Raw genomic sequence first — 16666 nt, 5'->3', positions numbered from 1 at the left:
ATCCTGTCAGCCATCCCATCAACCGCCCCTGGCAACCATCCCTAGCAACCACCTTAGCAACTGCCCCTGGCAACCATGCCAGCAACTGCTCTGGCAACCTTCCTTGGCAACCATCCCAGCAACTATCCATAGCAACTGCCCTGGCAACCGCCCTGGCAACTGCCCCTGGCAACCATCCCATCAACCATCCCTAGCAACTGCCTTGGCAAACGCCCCTGATGACCATCCCGGCAACCATCCCAGCAACCATCCCAGCAACCATCCCAGCAACTGCCCCTGGCAACCGTGCCTAGCAACTATCCCAGCAATCATCCCTAGCAATGGCTCCCAGCAGCCATCTGTAGCAACAGCCCCTAGCAACCATCCCATCAACAGCCCGTAGCAACAGCCCCTAGCAACCATCCCATCAACAGCCCCTAGCAACCATCCCATCAACAGCCCCTAGCAACCCGCCCACAGCCGCCCTGTGCAAGCACCCACACCCCCTGTGCACTGCGTTCCCAGGGCAGCCTCAGGGTGATGCAGGGCCTGGGGCAGCAGGGGCAGTGGGGGCCTGGGGGCTGCCCTGCCATGTTCCTCAAACCCCCTGAGGCCAATCAGCCCCATGGTGCGTGGGCCCAGCCCAGCTGTGGGAGCCTGTGGGTCCCTGGTGGGTCACTGAATCCCTGAATCAGTGAGGTTGGAAAAGACCTCTGAGATCATCCAGTCCAGCCTATGACCCAACACCACCTTGTCAACCAGGCCAGGACACTGAGTGCCACATCCAATCTTTCCTTAAACACCTCCAGGGACAGTGACTCCACCACCTCCCTGGGCAGCCCATTCCATGTCTAATCACCCTTTTGTCACAGACATGTTTTATGAAAAATCCTTTCCTTAGGATTTTTTCTCCTGAGAGGCTGAGAGGCCTCAGGAACAAGATGTAAGCAATGGTTATCTGCTGCTGTGGAATGCAACAGGTGCATCTGGGATTGGTCTCATGTGGTTGTTTCTAATTAACGGCCAATCACAGTCAGCTGGCTCGGATTCTCTGAGAGTCAGAAGCTTTTGTTATCATTCCATTCTTTTTCTTGCTTGCTAGCCTTCTGATGAAATCCTTTCTTCTATTCTTTTAGTATAGTTTTAATATAATATATATATAATAAAATAATAAATCAAGCCTTCTGAAACCTGGAGTCAGATCCTCGTCTCTTCCCTCTCCCCGGGACCCCTGTGAACACCACCACACCCTTTCTGTGAAGAAATTCCTCCTGATGTCCAACCTACACCTCCCCTGGTGCAGCTTGAGGCTGTGTCCTCTCATCCTGGCTGGGTGCCCATGGCAGAAGCACCCCAGGCCTTTACACCTCAGGCTTAATGCACTCACCCCCTAAATCCCTGTGAGGGTTTTAATCCCACCATCAATTCTGTGGCCTTCCAGTCCTGGTGGGTTTCTCTTTATCCACAAGGTTTTCACCTGCTCCCTTGACATACTCTGGCAGCAACAATTAAGATGTGCTTTTGTCTTTGCTCTTGACAGGGATTTTATTTTTAATGTTCTGTCCAGTTTCCAGCTCTGAACTGGAGGATGGCTCCATAAGATGAGCTACAAAGGGGGAAATGCCCTGGGCTCTGTTTTGCTCTGTTTGTGGTATTTAAGGAATCTGATTTGTTTTGCCCTTTTCCTATCCCTAAACTATCAAAAGTGCCAGGTTGGTTTTTCTGCAGAGCTTTATTACCAGAGAGCCTAAATACTTTGGGGGAAACCTAATCAGTTACTTATCTACTGAGGAAGTAAGGTATGGTATTTGTAATAAAAGGATTTTCTAGGCTGTTACCAAGCATTTGAATTAAATGGATATTAATGATAACAATTTCAAAGATTTTTAGCAATTGGATTAGATAATCCTTCATGTTTTTTAGTGCAGAAGACATTACAGACAACTGGAGAACACTGCTGAGTGAATGGCAGAAGCCAGAGACATTTATACACAGAAAGTTCCTGGCATAATAATCCTAAGAGAAAATTACTCTTAAATGGAGCTTCTCCTGCCCCTGGTGAGTGACTAAGGGATAATTCCAGAGCTCAGGAAAGCAGTAAATTCTGCCCTTTCACCTTCTTACCTCTCTAAATGTTTAGGATGAAAAAAAAAATCACTGAGAAGGGAGAAATAATTATTGAAAATGTCAGGAGGGATCTTATCAGAATGGATTAACAGACAGATTAAATTCTTCCCAGTATTACCAGTACACTGAATGTGCTGGTGCTGCTGTCCACACACCTTCCCACACGCTTCAATCCTCTCAGATGGGGTTTGCAGGCAAAGGGGGAAAGACCTTTGTTACTGTATATTTTAATCTTTTTCTTTTCTCCCCAACAGAAATGGCACAACTCACTCCAAGCAGAATTAGGCAGGTGAAATGTTCAGGTTTTAGGCAGCTCCTGCCCCTTCTCTCCCCCTCTATTTCACCCCAAGCCCTCCAGGCCAGGGGTGCCCCAGGCTGGCAGCCACAAGCAGGTGGTGCCATCCGCCCACTGTGGCTCCTTGCACAGCACCACACTGACCCACTCCTTGCACCTGACTGGAAATGACAAAAAGAAAGCTATTTATTCTAAAAAAAAGAGAAGATTTCCCCAAAGCTTACTGGATGTAAGTGGGTTTCAAAGCCAAAATTGATTAAACAAGTGGACACGACAATTTTGTCAGCACTCTGTTCTAAACTGGGACAATGCTCAGGCAAGAAGTCTTCCTTCAAATCCAAATAATCTTTGGCTTCTTTTAGTCCTTTCTACATTTCTTTCTTGTGGTATTTCCTGCTTGTCTTTGCAGTGAGGCCTCTTTGTTATCACTCACTGTATGTGTGACCCTTGTTCTCCAGGATCTCATCATCCTCAGGTTGCACATTTGTATTCAGCCAGGAAAAAAATTACAACTGCTCTCATTTCTCATCCTTTACTGGAAAAAAAACCTGCCTCATTCCCTCTCCATAAACCACATTTTGCCTTCTTTATGCCAGTACCATCTCACTCTTATTCAGTTTTTTATCAGAGGCTTTTCAAAGGATTGAAGCTGCCTCTCCCTGTTCACTGATCCTGGCTGTAATGTGCTGTGTAACCTTCTAGCCAAGGCTCCTTTCCAAACTGAAATGAGAGTGCTAAGACCAAAAATGAGCTCCCTAATTACTGACATTCACTGCTGGCATCTCAGCTCTGTCTGCCACGGCTGGAGGAGGAAGGAGATGGTATTTAGAGAGCCAGAAATTCGGGAATCAGTAACTCTCAAGCCTCCAGCTGAGTGTAACGTGCTGATGCCTGGCTGAAACTCCTGGCAGGTCACTTGGGCAATGCTGAAATGCTCCAGAGCTCTGCTAGGAAATAAACAGAGGCAGACAGGTATCTACAGGCTCTATAAATGGATCCCACCTGCAGAGCCCATCGTGCCTCCTGACAGATGCACATCTCACAGGCTGCTGCCACTTGCTCTGTTGTACAGGCTCAGGGACAGCTCATGTCTGAAGATTAAGCAGGATTTTCAAGCAGGCTTTTAACACCACAAGACAGTCCTTCCAACAGCCCTTCTTGCACATTTTGAATTTCTGATTTATTTTGTCTGTTTTTAATCTGATCCCTTGCTTCAGACTCATTCTCAGAGTGCAAACAGCGCTTTCACCCAGAGTGTCTCCTTCCTTGAGATTATTTTGATAAATGTTTGTATTGGGCTTCCTACCAATTTAAATTCCTCCAGGAAAAATTCTCTTCAGGAACTCTATTGATGTTCAAAGGGTTGAGTCTGGAAGATCTGAAGATCCAAGTCTCAACACTTTATCCTTCCAAGAAGAAGAAACCGAGTCTTGTATAATTTTCTAATGGCAAGTCTCACCACACCCACTGGGTTGGAGTTTTGTTTTTTTTGTTTCTTCCTTAGAAGGAACTGGTATCACAGGCTAAATCTTGTCTTTCTCATCTCATTTTAATTTGCTTGCCTTCCACAGAAATTACAGGATTTTTACAAAGAGCTTAGAAATGAAAGTTACTGTGAACACAGCAGTAATGAACACTGCAATTAAATGATTATGAATTTATTATAATGTGTCTGAGTTCTGCCACTTGGGATAAGACACTTAAACCAAAATGGGTTCCATCCCACCTCTGTGGTGGCAAACCCAGGAAAAAACCATAATTTTTAGTCTTAGGCAGTTCTGTTTTATTCTCTACTAGGGCATTTCCCACAAGTTAGTCACCACCCCACCTCTCACAGATATTTCTGTATAAGCCAGAGGGAGAGCCTGTGGAGCCTGGTGGAGAAGCTCCAAAAAGGACCTTTCTGGGTCCTGGGAAGACAGGAAGGTTTTGATTGGAGCTGAGACAGGAAATCCCAGGGACAGAAACACTGCTCTGCTTATGCTGTTGCAGAACTCCTAAGCTGGATGCACCCAACAGAGCCTCGAGGGTTTTTAGAAATTTCTGCTGCCTCCTTCAATTAACCCAAAGCCATTGTTTTGGGTCTTGCTGGGTCCAGCTGTGCATGGCAGGAACCCAACCTGGGCAGCACAAGGAAAGCCCTGGGATGATGGAGCTTTACAGAGCCCTCTGTGGAAGCAGCTCACTTGAGATATGAGCACAGACCACAGCTCTCCTAACCCAGGCTGGGCAGCAGGCAGCTATAAACAAGTCAGTTATAGAATGATTATCCTTGATCTACTGATTCTCTCTATCAGAGAAATACACTGCCTGGTATCATATCAGCTCTGTGTAAGGGGCAAGGGGCCAGCTGGATGGAGAATCAGCTCAAGACCAGGCTAGAAGATAATACCTTGAAATAGCACTGGCTCTTGACTGGTTTAACAGCTTGATCTGATTCATCTGTTCAGCCAGTGCAGCACCAAGACAGTGGAAGAAAAATAAGTCATGCTGAAAAATTAGTGCAACTGGCCTCACACATGAGAGAACACAAACAGGTTGAAAAAAGCCAACAAAAATCCCTTTCCAGTTTGCAGGGACTGCATGCAGCTGTGCACCAGGACCAGGACTCTGGAAAACCTGCTCTGTGCTAGCCAGGAATCCCCATCTGCAGGGGATGACAGATGATACAGCTGCCTGATTTGCAGGAAGCAATGAGAGGCAGTAACAGGGTTAGACCATCACTGGATGGTTCTGACCCCCTGCACCCCAGCTGCACCAGGCTCCCTGCAGTCCCTCTCTGCCTCCAGCAGCTGGGATGCCACTGCAGTGCCAGGTGAAGGCATTTGGCAGCAGGCAGACATGAGTCATCTCACCTGCTGAAACTTCTTCCCATCATGGAGTCCTGCAAGCCCTCAGACAGGACAGTCTGCATCCCCATCAATTCTGGGCGTTGTGAAGTCAATATGGAAAACCTGGCAGGTGGAGCTGATGCTGTCGCCTCATTTTGAGCTCCTCTGAACTGTCCTGGTCTTCTTGGCTTGAAGGCTCTGTGCTGGTTTTAATGGGGCTTTCGTGAACCTTGTTTCAGGAATGAGCACAGCTGCTGGTGGTGCAGCACCCCAGGGACCACCCCTGCCTTTTTCCAGAGCACATCAATGGAGCAGGGCTCTCCAGCTGCTCTGTGGGCTTGGTGTGAAGCTGTGAGGTTTGTGAGGGACTGAACTGCCCCCCTGGTGCAGGTGTGAGTAACAAAGGAGAAGGAGAAAAAGGCTGAGAATCAAAGAAAAATAAAATAGCAATAAAAGATCAACCCTCCTGTTCATGCAGTGTGAGAAAGTACTAATGGTTAACTCACTCTCATTGTGGAGCAGAAGGAAAAAATGGAATTGCAGAGGAAAAACGAAGTTTACCTGGCAAAGTAAATTTGTCATTCACTCTGCCAGATTACTGCTGTTATTCGCTCTTCACTCTTAGAGGGATAAAGAGAAATCGTGCAAATGACCCTGGGCTGCGGGCACAGCCCCCTCCGCACACACACACACTCAGAGGATGCAAACACAGCCTTTGAAATTCAGGAGGATAATTGATGCTGTGACGGTGGAAGCCCACGGGACTCCTGAGGGAGCTCAGGTATAAAAGGCAGAGATGAAGCTCCCTGGCAGCCAGAGGACACCGGGGAGCTCCGGGAGTGCCCGCCCTGCCCAGCCCGGCACAGCCCTGCGGGCTCCCGGGGAGAACTCGGATCTGCAGCAGGGGAAGGAGCACCTGGGCAGGAGCTGGTCCAGGAAGAGCTTGTTTTCTCCAGGAACGGTAAGTGGGAGACTCTCTCTGTGCATTTAACAGGATAATGTCTAGTTGGAAGTTGAGGACAATTAAATTCCACTGAAATGCAATCAAAACTGGCATCAGGAATGAGCTTTGCCCGGTGCCTTTGTACCATATCAAGATTTATACCAACATGTTTTTGTACCAAGTTATAGAATGAAACAACAATTGAGCTACATCATAAATGCAAACCAATGGAATTATACTATAGATGAGCTTTATAAAACATGTTTAGATGAGCTTTATAAAACATGTTTAGATGAGCTTTATAAAACATGCTAGATGATTACCAGCTGTAGCACAGTTCTTCTCTTTTGCTATGTTGATGTGAGTTTCTTTCTTCCTCGCAAATGAGCGGTGTTTCACTCACCCAGCAATGAAACTGTGTTTGAGCCAAACCAAAGTGTGAGGAGGGACACAACTCTGTGCCACAGGTAATGCAAAGCCAGTCTGGGCACAGGGAGGCACTTGAAAGGATTTCTGCTTTTCTAATGCAGCATTTCAGGCTATGAAAGTTTCAGCTTTATAAAACAGCAGGCATGGCAAAAGCTTCATTTCATCTACACAGAGGTGTTTTGAAGACTGCTCAGGTTGAGGTTTCAGAATTGGCCAGAGGCAGTTACCCAGCCCTCCAACATCACTGTCACAATGCTGCTGTTCCCACTGCACAGGATGGAACAAAGCTATTACACTTCATCTGCTGGAATGGTGCTAAAAGCTCTTCATCTTAAGGGGGATTTATTTATTAATCATTTTTTCACATGCTGCCAGAATGGAAAGGGAAGGTGTCCCTCACCTCAGGAGAATTTTGAAGGTGACAATGTTTTGCAGAGCTGTCAAGCTGCCTGCACACAGGGTGACACTTCCATTTCCCAGCTTCTCTTCTGAAATAGCAGACACATCTGGGAAGGGATGTAGAACTTTCATTTCTGATTTATTCCTGAGGGAAAAAGGGAGACAGACGTACCCCAAAATCTGGAAGCAGGCTGTAGCTAAGGGAGAGAAGACAAAGCAGGATAGGGGAAGAACAAAGCCAGTAACAAAGAAAAAATAATTTCAAAGAAACTAATAGTAGAGAAATTAAAAAAAAAATCTCAACTGTTCATAAAGCAATTCTAGAGAAAAATCCAACATTTAAAGAGAAGCCAGAGACAGAAGGAAAGTGATAGGGCTGTGTCCTAGGAAGGGGAAGCAGACAACATTGGGCATTTACATTGGCACTTAACTTCTCAGCTCACATAGAAGCTTCTCTAATACTGATTAAATCTCCTGGCTGGCACTTTCTATAGATGCTGGTCTGCTGGTACCCACTGATAGATGCCTTAGATAATTTCCTCTATCTAGAAAGATCTGACTTGGGATTTTCTTGAAGATATTTAGGGAAGAGGCACAGAAGCAGCATGTCTTTCCAAATTCAAATGAAAAAGTCAAAAAAGAAAGGGAAGCAGGGGATTTGTTCTAAAAGCAGAAGTCCTGTACATCTATCAAAGTCCCTCTAAGCATTCCTTGGCTCTTTGGGGGGCCAAAGTGATTGTGCAGGAGGAGGAGATGCCCCCCATGAGCACAAGGAGCTTTGCAGGAGCTACTGTGCTATTCCCAGGGGAAAGGCTGGGGAAGCTGCTGGTCCCATCTGGGAGCACAAGTAACTGGAAACAGAGCCTGGGTGAGAATGACTTTGTGATAAGAAACCCCATTTCTTGGAGGGACACCTCTCCATGTCTGTCTGTGCACTTCGGGCACTGCCACTAATTCTGTTATTAACTCGCCTGGTGTCAGCATCAGCCCCACCTGCACGAGCTCCTGAATCAGCCTCCCCCTCTCTGTGCTGCCCTGTTCTGTCCAAGCAGAAAGGAGAGCTCACTGATGGTGTTTGCCAGCAGAGAGCCTCCCTCCATGGGTAAAACCCACTCCTTCAAAGTTCACTTGAGCCATCAGAAGTCCAAGCAAACCCTTTCCATCTGGAAGCTGCTCCTTTTACAGGAAGTCTCGTTATACATTTGGAAGAGGGATTTTTCCCCTCCTCTTAGGGAGATCAAACACCTTTCTGCTCTTTTCTTGTGTATAATAAGATAGGGAACAGGGAAACTTGGTATTTTAAAGGTTCCTATCCACATTCTTAAAGAACCTTCTTTGAGCAAAAGATCAGTCGCTTTCAATGGAAGCTGGGGAAGAGAGGCATTCACTGAAATACCTTCCTCCTGTTGCTGGTTCCAGGGACAAAAGCTCGGCATTCAGCCCCCGAGGAGGGGTGACCCCGGGCCACTCTGGCCTGAGTCATCCTCAGCCCTTCAGCCCAGCCCAGCACACAAAAACTCCACCCACGGCTGAGCCCGGCTCACTGCTCCAAAGCTGGAGCTGCTCTCCGCAGCAGCATCTGAGCCCTTCCAAAGGGACATATTTCCATGTTCCAGTCCAGTCCTCTCTCCACAGCAGCATCTCAGCCCTTCCAAAGGGACATATTTCCATGTTCCAGTCCAGTCCTCTCTCCACAGCAGCATCTCAGCCCTTCCAAAGGGACATATTTCCATGTTCCAGTCCAGTCCCCTCTCCACAGCAGCATCTCAGCCCTTCCAAAGGGACATATTTCCATGTTCCAGTCCTGTCCCCTCTCCACAGCAGCATCTCAGCCCTTCCAGAGGGACATATTTCCATGTTCCAGTCCAGTCCCCTCTCCACTGAAGGAACAGGCTGTGTTTTGTTTGGCAAACCAAGCCCAGCACTTGCCTTTGATAAATGGCTTTGCCAGGGGTACCGGTCAGTATTAACCCTCGGCCCAGGAGTTTTGTTTGGATTTCCCTTTTTTTGCCCAGTCTCTGGGCAGCCAGTGAGGCAGCCCAGGCACAGACCTGTGCCCTGCAGGTGCAGCCATGAGGGCAGGGCAGGGCTGGCTGCAGAAGGTTCTGTGCAGGTTCCTTTCACATCCCTGCCAGCTGCTGGCCTCATCCAGGTGCTTTCACAGCCCTGCAGGGGTTCCTGGGGCTCACAGCAGCCCAAGAGGGAGCTCCAGGTCAGTGAGGGGCTCCCACAGCAGCAAACCCTGACAGAGCAGGCACCAGCTCCAGGGCATCACACCCAGGAGCTGCTCTCCATGGGGGCACCGTGCCACACCAAGACATCTCTGCCTTGGGAAGCACCACAGCCTCAGAGGAACATTTCCAGTCCCTTTGTGCTGAGAAATGAGCAGAGACACTTGTGGAATTTGCAGACAACCCCAACATGGGAAGAGATGAGAATCTTGACTCCATGTTTCAGAAGGCTGATTTATTATTTTATTATATATACTATAGTAAAAGAAAATTCTATACTAAAACTATACCAAAAGAATAGAAGAAAGGATTTCATCAGAAGGATAGAAAGGAAAGAAAGGAATAGAATGGAATGATAATAAAATCTTGTGACTGACTAGAAAGTCTGAGCCAGCTGGACTGTGATTGGCCATTAATTAAAAACAACCACATGAGCCCAATCACAGATGCACCTGTTGCATTCCACAGCAGCAGATAACCATTGTTTACATTTTGTTCCTGAGGCCTCTCAGCTTCTCAGGAGAAAAGATCCTAATGAAAGGATTTTTCATAAAACATGTTGGTGACAGGGACTGAGAACACCAAGGTGGAGCTTGGCCTCCCCTCAGTGCCCTGACTCAGCTGCTCTGCATTTTAGGTGACTCCAAGGGGTGCAAGATGCTGGACAAGGCCACCCTGCTCCTGTTCCTGCATTTAGTCACCTGCTCCATCTCCTCCCCTCTCTACCCAGCTCTCAGGTAAGTGCTGAGTGCTTTATCCACACTCTCACCCTGCCTCATCTCTGACCTTGTGCAGAATAAGCAGGTGCCAAACTAAGGTTGCCAGCACTTCTGAAAGCCAGATGAACTCTAAATGTGTTTCTAGGCCTATTTCTCTGTCCTGTCTGAATTTTTTGGGTACAGTGCTGGGGTGGTTTCCAAAGCAGGCAGGCACCTGATGGAATATTTCAGCCCAAACAGTTGGGTTTAGAATTGAATGCTGGGTTCTGTAAAGGGAAATCTGGCAATCTCCAGAGCAGGCAGCACCTCCAGCCCAAACACTGATAAAAACTTGTGGCTGCAGGGCTCTTGCACTGAAGTCAGAACTGCAGATATTCTAGAACATGAATCTACAGATACCTATTAATATTTTAAGTATTTCCTTGTTGGGTCTTACAAGTTGCAACACTGATTTGTACCTCTACAACTCAACAGAAACCCAAAATTGAGCGTTGGCTTCTCTGACGTGGATTTGCAATGTCCCATAGAAGATGCCTTAGCCTTGTGCCAAAGGCATGGCACAATGACACCAGGAACAACAGTGGGATTCTGCTGGGAGCTCAGGGAAGGGGGTGTGTATTTGAGGCAGCTCTACAAACCATCCTCCCACTGCTGGGAGAGCTTCAGGGCAGTTTCTAGCTGGGGAGAGTGACAGACACTACTTGTGTCACTGCTGAGATGGGATGACAAATGGAGAAGGGACAAGCAGGAGAGTAGGGAATGATGGTTAAGAAGACTGAGCCCCAGCTGGCACCTGAGCACATCTCACAGTGTGCCTGGGGTTTCTCTTGCAGGTTCAGCCCAGGGCCGGTTGCTGGCAAGGCCATGAGCCTCCAGCTGCAGCACAGCAGCTCCCTGCAGAGCCACAGCCCCCTGGCAGAGGAGCAGGAGGAGGAGGGATTGTTCACAGACCCCGCTGAGAAAAGGTTTGTGCCTCACCTGCCAGCCCTGCTGCTGCAGAGAGTGCTGGTTACAGCCCAGGAGCAGCTCAGTTAGTCCCAAACCATCACCCATGTCCAGAGCCATGTCCTGCTGTCCCCACCAAGCAGGACACACTGACAGGGGCAGGCTCACAGGCCCAGGGCTCCTGCAGGGAACAGATTCCCAGAGCTCCGTGGACAATTCTATCTCCAGGGATGCTAGAGCCTCTCCTTTCCCTGTCTGCCTGGAGACAGAGGATCATTATTTCTGTCTGAAGCACTGGGGACTCATCCCTAGAACTGTGGCACCAGCCCAGTGGTTTGTGCTTCCCTTACCTGTGGATTTTCTGGAGCCTGGGTGCAACCACAGGCTAGAGATGTGCTGGAGGCTCTGTCACCCTGTCCCAGACACAGCTCTCCCAGGAGGTGATGGTGCTGGTGCTGCTGCAGAGCACAGGGACAGCCCTGCCCCAGATATTTCCCTTTGCCTGCTGCCTCCATGTCAGGACTGAGCTCCCTCAAATCCTTTTACCCTCCAACACTAATGCAGTCCAACACTACCAGGTGTTTGCTGTGCTGACCTGCCCTGGTATGAGCCCTGTACACGTGGGCTGTTCAGTTTTTTCTCACTGACAGCTCAGAGATCACCCTGTGCTTCCTTCCCTCCCCAGGATGCAGCGCCACGCTGACGCCATATTCACTGACAACTACAGGAAATTCCTGGGGCAGATTTCAGCCCGAAAATTCCTCCAGACCATCATTGGCAAGAGGCTTGGGTAAGCCCCAGCACCCTGCTGCCCTGGGGCTGGGTTTTGCCTGTTACCCTGGGCAGAAGTGGCTGCCTTTCACTGCAGCAGAAGCAATCTCTCCTGCTGCTCCACGTCCCAAAGGGCATCCTGCCTCCCTACAGTCTTGGATACCCCTAATCACAGTTATCATTAAGCAGCCTAATTAATGCTTTCCTCCAAGGCTGTAAGCATCAGATCAGCTGAGAGTTCTGCTGCAATACCAACAAACAATAATGTTTGTGGATAATATTTGCAATGCTCCTTCACTGGTGGGGAACCTGTAGAATTTGCAGGCAACCCCAGCGTGGGAGGAGATGAGAATCTTGACTCCATGTTTCAGAAGGCTGATTTATTATTTTATGATATATATTACATTAAAAGAAAATGATATATTAAAACTATACTAAAATAATAAGGGATTTAATCAGAAGGCTAGAAAGGAAGGAATGATACTAAAATCTTGTAACTGAGCAGAGTCTGAGACAGCTGGACTGTGATTGGCCATTAATTAAAAACAACCACATGAGCCCAATCACAGATGCACCTGTTGCATTCCACAGCAGCAGATAACCATTGTTTACATTTCATTTCTGAGGCCTCTCAGCCTCTCAGGAGAAAAATCCTAATGAAAGGATTTTTCACAAAATATGCCTGTGACAGGAACCATTATCCCTGGCCTGGTTTGAACACAGAAAACAGCCTCTCCATTACCCTTGGCTACTTAGATCACTGACTGCCACTGAACAAGAACAACTGGTCAGATGCAAGCCAGCCCAATCCATCTTCTAACAAAGCAGCAAATACAGTGACCAGTTCCTTGCTGAAATTAAGCAGAGTGTCCTTAGGCTCAGCCCCAGCAGGCTCCCTTTCTGTGCTGAGCCAAACTTGGAGTGAGGGACAAAAAAGCATCTCAGAAACAAAGAGGTTTCTCATCTTCCCCCAACAGAAGCAGCGAGAGCAGCGCAGGGGAAGGGCTGCAGGAATTCCTGAGCCGGCGCCAGTCCGACAGCATCCTGATGGACAGCCAGTACCAGCAGCAGATGGTGCTGAGGGACTTCCTGGGAGCCATCCTGCAGAGCCACAGGTGGGTGGCAATCAGGTCCTCCTCTGCTCACTGCAGGAGCACACCCAGCTCCTTATTGCTGCCTGCCTCCCAGGGGTGAACCTACTGCATTAAGGGTCATTTCAGGAACAGTCAGGGAAAGAATGAGGCTGAGCTCACAAGCAGGGTGCTGATAAGAACAGCCTGTCCTGACCAGCCTGCACCACACAGCAGCACATCACTGCTGTCTTCTCAGCCTTGTCATCCGGTCAAATAGTAGCAGAAAAGAGAATTTCTCTCTTGATGCCAATGATGCCATCCCTGTCTTCCTTGACAGGCCTCAGGACATTGACAGCAGTGGGCTAGAAGGCTTTCCCAGCACCTTGGCCAAGCTCATGTAAATATTTCTCCCTTTTCCACCTCCCCACGCTCTGGTGAGTACAATTCCCTGCTCAATCCTGTGCATAACTCACTGCTGCTGCACTGCTCAAGGTCTGAAGGCTCTCCTTCAGCAATGCCAGCTCCCACTGCTGCCCATGAAAAAGATGCTTGCTGCAATTTAAGGGGGGGAAAAAGCTCCCATTCAATATTGCCAAGTACCTAAAGCCCTGCTAGACTGAACAGACAGAACACAAGTGCTGAAGAAGCTGCATGTGGATGTCTGGGAACAGGCTTGCAGCAGCCTTGCAAAGCCATCTGAGATGGAGTGCCTGAGGGTCTAGCCCAGGCTCAAGGCAGACAAAATCTTTCTCCAGCAGCAGAACCTGTCTCTAGGTCCCTGGGACATGTCAGGTTTTCCCTGTACTGGACAGCAGAGAAAGTTTTACTGTTTTCTGTATCCCTCACTCCTGAAAACAGTCAGCTGGAACTTGAATTATGCTCTAAGTCTTGCCATTCCTGGGGGAATGAGTGCCAGCACACCATCCATCCTCAGGAATCCCTTCACTTGATCTGCTGTCCCACAGAAATGAAGCCTGTCCAATCCTGCCAGCACAATACAAAGGGATGTGGAGAGATCAGTGTGCACACTGAACAAAAGAGGGGCTGGGGAAGAGAGGGAAGATCAGAACTCTACATAAATCACACAGCTATGAGAGCATAATATTCCAGCATCTCCCTTGCCAAGCCTGACTTGGTTACCTTTCCACAGAAAAGGTCAGTCAGGAAAAGCCTCCAAAGGATGAAAAAATTTCTGTGTGTGCTTATGAAGTTTTCTGGTAATTCTCTTTTCCCTCCTCTTTCTGTCTAGAATAATTCAGAGCTCATGGACCAAACTGTACAGTGAGCCCTTCGTGGCAGTGAAGACACTCCCAGATGTGAGCAGCTGGAAACTGATGCATACACTCCTCAGATCTGATCAAAGGAATGCAGTGCTGAAGCACTACTTAATTTACTCCAGTCTTTACAATTTAACTCCCCTCTTGAAATACTGCTCTGTACTAAATCAGGAAAAAACCCTACCTCTGTGGTTTAACCTCAGGCTGCTTTACACAGAGACTAAAACAAGTGATACACTTGTAATCCTGGGGACATTCTGTCTGCTAATTAAGGTTTCAAATCACAAAGTGTGGCAAAATTTCTGCCAAGTCATCTTTGTTCAAGGGCCTGATTAATAAATATGAGGCCACCAAAAGGCACCTTTAGGCAACTTAGTAAATTGATTACAGTGTTCTCTAAATTGATGCTGATGGCACAGCCACACACAGCAAGGATCAGGGTGAGGTGAGGGATGAATTCACACATCTCCCATTCATTGGAAGCACTGCCCAGGGCTGCTGCTGCCTGCCTGACACAGAATGAACTCTAAAATGCTCAGCTATGGTTCCTGCTCAGCCTTGAGGAGTTCAGGCTGAAGTTACAGCTCTGCCAGAGCTAAAGGAGATCCCTGTGCATCAGATTGGGCTGTCACTGTTTCAACTCAACCTCCTGTTGCAGCTGTGAATGTTTTACAGGGAGTAAGTTATAAGCCCAGTGATCTCATACAGCTCCTTGCTCCTTCTCACCCCAATCCCCCTGTTGTTTGTGTAATAATTATGTCTTCAGAAATGTAAATATCACCAGGATGGGGTCTGGTCTCCCATCAGAGCAGGAAATAAGAGTTGTTCTAAATAAACCTGTCCAACAGCAGGTCAAGATGGCTCTTTTGTTGAGACCTTAGTTTCTTGAGGAAGATGCTCCTCAGAGACAACTGTCAGGTGCACCAAGGATGACTCAAAACTGGGCTAACAAAGGCACCAGCTCCAGAACCAATAACACCACAAGGATGGAACCACAATGATCTATATAATATACATACACATCACATGTTGTGATATATATCACAATACAAATGTGTGTTAAGGCCTAGGAAGCCTTCCCTCCTTGCACTCCAACAATTCCACGTTAGTTTGCAGTAGTTACCATCTCTTTTTCCTCAGGTGCCATGTTTTAGGATAGGAGGCTCCAGTGTGCATGGAAATGATTTCATCCTTGCACCAACCTGTTAAAGCCTGTTCAGGTTTTACAATTCCAGCTCTAGGGAGGTGTTACAAACCACCCAGCAGGATGGGGAACACTGAGAGGATGCTGAGGGAGAGCAGTGAAGCTGTGACAGCAGCAGGAGCACTAAAGGGTAAGTGCTGCCCTTCCATGGGCAGGCAGCTGCCAGAGCCATCCTCCTGCTCCACAGTGCAGAAATACACAGAAGAATTACCTGAGTAGCCTAGTCCAAAATGGATTTCTAAACATAGTCTGTAACAACACACTCAAAGCCATGAGGACTTACTCCCTCCAAGGAAAGGAATTTCAAAAAATGAAGATTCTTAAAGCAGAAAGTAGACAAAGTAGCAAGATGAATTTAAACTCTGTTAAGTGGCATAAAAGGCATATGCAAACATTGGATACTGCCAATAAAATCAAAACCCTTTCAAAAACATTTCAGAAAGTGTTTGGGTGATTAAGTCTGTGATTAAATGGATGGGTGAGTGTAGCTATTTGGAATAAAAGAGATTCTTTGGAGGTTCAGTTTGCTTCAAAATGAGGAAACAAATGCTCAAACTCTGTGAGATTAAATATAAAAACAAACAAAGCAAATAAAAAATATCTGAGGACTGAAAGACCAAAATAATAAAAACAATCTTTCCTAATCCATAAGTAGTACAATCAATAGCAACACACATAGCTTAGAGAATACACCTCATAGGGGCATTCCATGATTTTCCTTTTGCATCCCTGCTCTCCTTGGAGAACCTGCTGCAGCTCTATAAGCACAGGGAAAGTTCTGTCTTAGCACAAAGCAGCAGCAGAAAGAATTAGTTACAAAACAAAGCTGCTAAGTGAGCAGTAACAAAATACAGGCCTAAAAAAAAATATTTCAGGGTAAATGACTATGAATAGCTTAGTTATTTCTTGTCTAAAACTCCTTTAGTCCCAGAGGACTTGAATGCAGCCTGAGATCTGGTGTTTGAAGGAGTGCAGGGGAGGTCAAAGGAGTTCATTAAACCTCTGTGGGCCCACCCTAATGTTTACACTGCACCAGCAGGTAGGAACAGCTACAAAGAGCAGGAACTGTGAGCTAAGTGTGAGCAACAGCATGGGGAACAGGCAAGGTGGATTTAATAAAGCGGGGTCACGTCTCACACACGTGAAATGCTTTTGAGGATTCAGCTCCACACCTTCTATCCACATGCTTGCTTGCTGATGTAATTTTCCTGGATTTCCAGAAGACTTTGATAAGGTTCCTTTGCCAAAAGGCCCCTAAAGCACCTACCCTTGACACAGGATGCACAGGAGCAGGGGAGGGAGCAACTGTTAAGTTTTCCATGTGAAAGTTGCTCAGCAGGAGGAGATTTAGGCCTTTGGTTATTACTATCTGTGCGTCCTTCAGAAACACCCAAATCTGCTGCCTCAGCACTGCTTGGTGGTCCTGAAGGGAGTAATTAGGTG

The 16666-nt window shown here is 47.4% G+C and overlaps 1 protein-coding gene across 1 annotated transcript; it reads left to right on the top strand.

The window, feature by feature from the left end:
- The first annotated feature begins 5770 nt into the window (after window positions 1–5770).
- GHRH (growth hormone releasing hormone) lies at window positions 5771–14938 on the top strand. Its single transcript, XM_071446855.1, has 7 exons — window positions 5771–6193; window positions 9872–9971; window positions 10787–10918; window positions 11584–11688; window positions 12647–12784; window positions 13080–13176; window positions 13992–14938. The coding sequence occupies exons 2-6, from the start codon at window positions 9892–9894 to the stop codon at window positions 13141–13143; spliced, it is 519 nt and encodes a 172-aa protein (XP_071302956.1). The 5' UTR covers window positions 5771–6193; window positions 9872–9891; the 3' UTR covers window positions 13144–13176; window positions 13992–14938.
- The last annotated feature ends 1728 nt before the right edge of the window (window positions 14939–16666 follow it).

This window comes from Agelaius tricolor, unplaced genomic scaffold (assembly GCF_023055355.1).
Source record: "Agelaius tricolor isolate 1412-34295 unplaced genomic scaffold, bAgeTri1.0.p SCAF_23, whole genome shotgun sequence".
NCBI lineage: Eukaryota > Metazoa > Chordata > Aves > Passeriformes > Icteridae > Agelaius > Agelaius tricolor.
This window is presented reverse-complemented; position numbering and strand designations above follow the sequence as displayed.